The sequence below is a fragment of the Benincasa hispida genome, chromosome 1 (assembly GCF_027475165.1).
Source record: "Benincasa hispida cultivar pf3 chromosome 1, pf3_genome.v1.1, whole genome shotgun sequence".
Lineage (NCBI taxonomy): Eukaryota > Viridiplantae > Streptophyta > Magnoliopsida > Cucurbitales > Cucurbitaceae > Benincasa > Benincasa hispida.
In genome coordinates this window covers 70887719-70894277 of record NC_143478.1, presented here as the reverse complement: position 1 = coordinate 70894277, position 6559 = coordinate 70887719, and the positions used below count along the sequence as shown (strand labels likewise).

The following is a 6559-nucleotide window of genomic DNA, read 5'->3' as shown; positions in this document are numbered from 1 at the left end:
AACTATTTACATAAATAGTAAAAAAAAAAATTATTGATAAATACTATAGATTTTTATCCGCATCTATCACATAGTATTAATGATAGGTTTATATCCATTTCTATCACTAATAAGTACATGGACTTCTATAAGCCTCTATCGTCTTCTATTAAAAAAGATTAAATTTTGATATTTTGTGTAAATATTTTCCCTTATTTTTCTAATTTTGAAAATCCCTTTTATCTTGGTTGTCAATTTTTAGCTTTTGTTCCCCTTTTTTCTTTATCACATAGTTTTTACTCTTTCTTTTGTATTTTTCTTGTATTTTTTAATATATACTATTATCTGGGTGTATTTCGTTTCGTGGTATATACTAGTTATCTAAATTTTCATATATATGCTAAGACTTAATTAACTTGTTTGCAAGTTTTTTGCACGTTTTTTATTTTGTTAGTTTCTAGGTAGTTCTCGCATTCAAATATGCTTTTTTTTGTGATGACAAAAAATGGAACGGTAGTTACAAGAGTGTTTTCGTACAATTATTGATAAAAGATTTGATTAAAAAATTATGTGGTTAGACTTTTCCTAAACTTTATTTTGATTAGTCATTTTCCAAGTTGCAAGAGGCTATTTTCATACTATTATAAATCAAATGTTTTAGACAGTTCTCTTTAGTGAACAAACTCTTACTTATTCTCCTACTATTTTTTAAATAAGGTTTTAGAACATATCTTTCAATCATAGTTCACATTATACCAACTTAAATATATAAGTTCTTGAAAGGTTTAGATTCCAACCATGTGAAACAAATATGAGATTATTAGATTGAAAATGGGATTTTAACTTATTTTATCTTTCAAATTATAATAAACAGAAATATAATCACACAAAATGGTTTAGTTCAATAGAGAGATGTAAAAGTATGGCAAAATAATAATAATAATAATAATAAAATCAAGGGATATCCGCTCATATCAATATTTTATGCTTCCAAATATATCAACCTCATGACTACAATAACATGGACTTGAACATACGTCACATTTTGTTTGAAGCATAAATATTAAAGATAAATTTTTTTTCCTTAAAAGATAAACATTATCAAACATCCCTTAAATTCTCTTAAATTCAAACTAATATTGATAAATTAGACAATAATCATATCATCGTAGAGATATATAAAGAGTCGTATATCGTCTCTAGCAAATGCTCGGGTTTGGTGAAGCAAACTGAAGAAACTCATAATCGTTTTCCAACAAGTTCATCGTCTCATCATCCAACACAACCCATGCTTCAAGTCCATTACCCACCATCGTATCCATTAAAATAACTAAGTTTCTTGTAATAGAGTCAAAGACATTTCCTCCAGCAGCAACCCACACAGGCTTTCCCCATCCAAAATTCACTTCATTGAAACCCATGTTACGCCAACTCGTAAACAAATAAGACTCGGAACACTTCGCGTAATGTCGATGTAATCGTCGTAAGGAACTCAAAAGAGTAGTTTGGGATGTTATTGCTTGTTGGATGAAATTCTTATTGTTGATCTCAGATATTGATTGTCTGAGTATGGTTTGTAGATCAGTCAAATGAGTGTCTTTGTTTGATAATGATTTGAAATATGCACAACTCCTCCAATAAATGTTGCCAATGTTGTTTTCTGAGAGTGGTGGGTTTATTCTTTTCCTCATGTTCACTATGTGAACCAAAACTGACTGCCACTCTGAATTGGCAAAGCTTCGCCGTTCTTTATTAACATCTGTTAATGTCACAATATGATCTTATCGTTAGTGTGGAAAGATGTGTACGAAATGTTATCCATTCAATTTATTTATAGTTTGTTTTGTTTCAATAATTTGGTTGAATTCTTTTTTTATTTATTTATAGTTTTTTTTTTCTTTTTTTTTTTTTTAAAAAAAAACTATGGAAAAGAAATGAATTGTTTTCAAATATAGAAAAATGAACTAAAATATTTACAAAATATAACAAAATTTTAGAACTATCAATAATAGACGCTAATAGACACTAATAGACTTCTATAAGTGTCTATTAGTCTATTATTAATAATTCTAAAATTTTGTTATATCTTGTAAATATTTTCAATAGTTTTACCATTTGAAATAATTTTCGTAAAGAAATCGTATAAAATTATTAAAAAAAATTATCAACTTATTTGATAATTTTTTTCTTTATTTAAGAAAAGAATTATATCCATGTCTGGAATTAGACGGAAAAAAAGTTAATAATAAATAGAAAGGAAAAGTAAACAAAATGATTATCAAATATATTTTTATCTTCCTTTTAAATTAAGAAAAGAGATGGATAAATGAGTTGAAAAAAGAGGACGAAGAAGCATAAAACATCACTCCACTGAACGTTTTTAGTAAATTTTTAAAATTTTAAATCTCATTTGATAGTAATTTGATTTTTTTTATTATAATTTGAAAATTAAAGCTATAAAATCTACTCCCACTCATAAGTTGCTATGTTTTTGTTATATATTAGAAAATTTAATCAAATTTTAGAAATTAAAAAAATAGTTTTAATACAAAAACCTTTTTTTTTTTGGTTTTAGAATGGGAGTAAGAATTCATATGTTTTTTTTGGAAAAAAAGCATAACTTTTAATAATAAAAAAAAATCGTTATCAAACGAGAGTATGACAAATTGTATCAATGTTAAGCTTGAACTTGGTGAAAAAGAATATTTGCTTTTGAATATTCTTGAAGAACAATTTTAGAATTTTTTTGAAAAAATAAACCCAAAATTCCCAGAAGGTTAAATATGATTAAACACAAACAAAATCTTACCCAATGATTTACATCTTGAGGCAGCTTTCATGGCATATTTCCATATGAAGCAAGTTGTAACTTCAACAGTTGTTGGATTAGGAGCCCTTGTAGATTTAGCTTTCTCTTTTAGATTTGATATTGCCTTACCATCAAAATAAAATCTTCTAGTAGTGCTTTTTTTTCCTTTCTCCACTACAAATGGAGTTTCTGATGATATCAAACGAAACCCATCTGAAATTTCTCTATATGGGAATAGTGAACAAGTTACACTATAATCACCACCACCACACCCTAATTTCTCAAATAATATCCCTTCATCTTCACTAAATGCAGCCCAACACTTAATGAAACAACTCATGGTTGTTGCATCTATAAGTGTATGCAACAAAGAAAGGCCAATTCCAATCCCACCACAGCTAAAAAAATTTACTTGAACACCAATTTGCATAGCTCTCTCTAATGGTTGGTTTGAAAGGAAAGGAAAAGGAAGGAATTTTGGAAGCAAATTGAGATTTGGGGATTTGAGAAATTCGGCCATGGTGATTTGGATATTGGCGTCTACAAAGAGAGCACCAATGATAATATCATCCTCATCCTCATCCTCATCCTCATCACCATCATAGGAATGGATAAGGTTGCCTTTGATTCTTGCAGCAAGAATTGGGAACTGAGCCAAAGCTTTTGAGAGACTAAGTTTCAATCTACAAGTTGTTTCTTCTTTGTTGAAATGGCAATTAGTTTCATTCATGGGGTAGAAGAAAGTGATGGGAATGTAACATTCAGGGGACAGCATGTCCATGAATGAAACTTTGAAGGTTTTTTGGTCATTCTTCAACTTTGTTCTACAATTTCCTGCTGGCTTGATTGTTTCCCTTGACACAATTTGCACTACTTCCATAATGTTCTTTTGTTTGACTCCTCCAAATTATGGAATTTTGCACTCTCTATAGATGATGCTAAGCACCCATATATTTTGAAGTATATATAGAGAAGAGAAAATGAGACCAGTACGAAAATGTTTACATATAGAGACATTTGTTTTTTGAGAATGTAGATAACCAAACTACAGAGTGATAATACGAAATAAGTATACATTGCCTTGAATAGATAATTTGTTTCATCATTGAAAAACACAATAGGATGACTCATCACTCGAAATAATGATGTTAAACAGAAAGTACTGACAAGCATTGAAACAACAAATTAATACCAATGACATGAAAACAAGTAAAAACACAGGAATTGATAACCCAGTTCGGCAATAAACCACTTACGTCTGAGGGACAGAGTGTCAAAGAAAGATAATTCACTAATATTGAAGAGTTAAGAAATTACAACGTAATACTTATCTGTAATACCCTGACTACTACAGTGACTCACGTAGAGCCAAGTTACAAGTCACCTAAGCTCCCCCTAGATGTGAGACTCCCTCTCAATAGAACTCAAGCTCCCCCTAAGTGTTAATATTAGTGTTGAACACTTCGACTTTCGAAAGTTTGTGAGACTTCTCTTACCTGATTATCTTCCTTGCAACTCAATGAACTCCATTCACTAATAAATCTTAGGTCCTTTGAAAGATGAAGAAATCTTTCTTGAGTTTGAAATCCTACGCTCTCCCTAAGAGCAAGAATCCTTTCTCTTCAATGATGCCTTAGGCTCCCCCTAAGATAAGTACTATCCTCAAATTCTTTGAATGATTTATCCAAAGGATACTATAGCAGAATAAAGTGGGCAAAGATCGACAAAACCCACGATGTAGAAAGTGACCTTCAAGAACATATCAGTTGCTAGGACAAATCACAATGATGCAATTTTGATCACAAAGGATTACACTCTTCCAATAATCAACAAATGTGACAACCCTCAAAGAAGATCAGAATTTGCTTGAAAAAGACCGAGGCTAATTAAGGAAAGAATGTCTAGAAAATATTTTTCTTTTTTTAGAATATAAGATGCACCATAAAAAGGAAAATATCGATTAATATATTTCTGCAGAGATTTCCAGACTTAGGAAATAAAAATATTCTACATATAAATTCCATATTAGGAAACTAAAATAAAAAATGTGTAGTAAGTAGACATGTCTGAGGCAGATGTTAAGACATCAATTATGACAACTACAAAAACTGCGAGAAGCTTCTTAGAAAATATAGAGACAATCAACAAATATCCAACAAATTCAACTTTGGTTGATATTATTTTAAGGAAAAGTATGAAACAACCAACCATTGAAATAATGAATGTCAGAAATAAAATCGAGATATTATTAACAATTGAAGATGCAAAAGTCTTTTCAATAGAAGAGAAAGAAACAAAGTCATTTAGTCAGCCAAACACATAATATAAAATCGCGAAAAAACCAACACCATATAATTAACACTAGATTCATCTAAAACAAAGAACCAAAATAGAACAAGCTCAAACAAGCAGCTTTCCTTCTGATCTCCAACACAACACCATCACCACAAAGTCTCCCCCTTTTTGTCTTTAAAAAAAAAAAAAAAAAAAAAAAAAGTCCCGTGATTAAGAGGAAGACGCCTCTGCAGACCTTGCTAATGTCACACGCATTGACTGTAACATCCCTTCTACAGTCGCTTTCCGCTCCTGGAGCCTTTGAATTTGAGCATCAATATCTTTGGATTCCTTTAAAAGATGATGCAAAATTCGACTTCCAAAAGGAGATTCAATCAAAGATTGACTGAAACCATCAACATACATAGCAAAGGAAGGAGCAACTAGATCTCGGACATGATAATTTTGCAGAAGTTTTGGATGAATTGAAATGAGAGCAGGAACAGGACTAATAGGTTCCTCGGCAATAATGAAATCTAGTTTTTGATCAAGCAAAACTCCACAAATTAAACAATGATAGTAGATAGGTAATTTCAAGGCTTGACATCGAATGTGGCGCTTTATTTGATTAGGTATAAAATTTTCATAGTTGAAAAGAGCTCCAGTCCCAATCTAATATAAAAATGTAATGAGAGAAACAAAAAGACATGATTTGTGAGAAGAAAGACACCAGTTGAAGATCTTAATCCTATGAAACAAAACATATCTAGTACCTAGAATGGCAGTGGAACTGACCCTTATTAGGCCAAGATGACCTTACCCCACCAGTTAATTCAAATGCCAACTCTATCAGCAATGGTCGCTTTTCAGAAAAATCAAAATGAGTTGTATCTAAAGCCTTTGTAAAAATGTCTACTATTTGATTTTTTGTGTGGATATGCTCTAACATAATCTGTTTGCTCTCCATAAGCTCGGGAATAAAGTGATGTCTTATTTCACTATGTTTAGTACGGTTGTGTTGAATAGGATTTCTAGATATATTGATTACACTCATGTTGTCACAAAAAAGAGTCATGATATCTTGTGAGATATCATACTCTTGCAACATTTATTTCATCCATATCAAATGGATGTAGCTACTACCGCTATAATGCGTTCTACTCCAACTGTTGATAGAGAAACACAATGTTTCTTACTAAACCATGAAATCAAGATGTTGCCTATGAAAAAAACATCCTCGAAATGTACTTTTTCAAGGAACTCTAAATAGAGAATCAGTGAGCGAAAGCGGATCATTCCAAATTTTATTGAGAAAGAACACAAACAATTATATTCTAAAAGAACAGATTATGCACAAACAATAAATTACAAGCATACTTCTTTAATTAATCAAGGGATAGAATATAAAAACCTTTGAAAAAATCTTTCGAACATTCAGTAACTTGTTCAAGACAACACGAACTCGAACGCTACGATCAGAACAACCAAGAGCACGAA

At 30.8% G+C, this 6559-nt stretch overlaps 1 protein-coding gene across 1 annotated transcript; it reads right to left on the bottom strand.

The window, feature by feature from the left end:
• Nucleotides 1-916: 916 nt before the first annotated feature.
• On the bottom strand, nt 917-3743 carry LOC120080643 (akuammiline synthase 2-like). The gene is made up of 2 exons (XM_039035643.2): nt 2789-3743; nt 917-1738 (listed from the first exon to the last, which is right to left on the bottom strand). The coding sequence occupies exons 1-2, from the start codon at nt 3666-3668 to the stop codon at nt 1179-1181; spliced, it is 1440 nt and encodes a 479-aa protein (XP_038891571.1). The 5' UTR covers nt 3669-3743; the 3' UTR covers nt 917-1178.
• Between the last annotated feature and the right edge of the window lie 2816 nt (nt 3744-6559).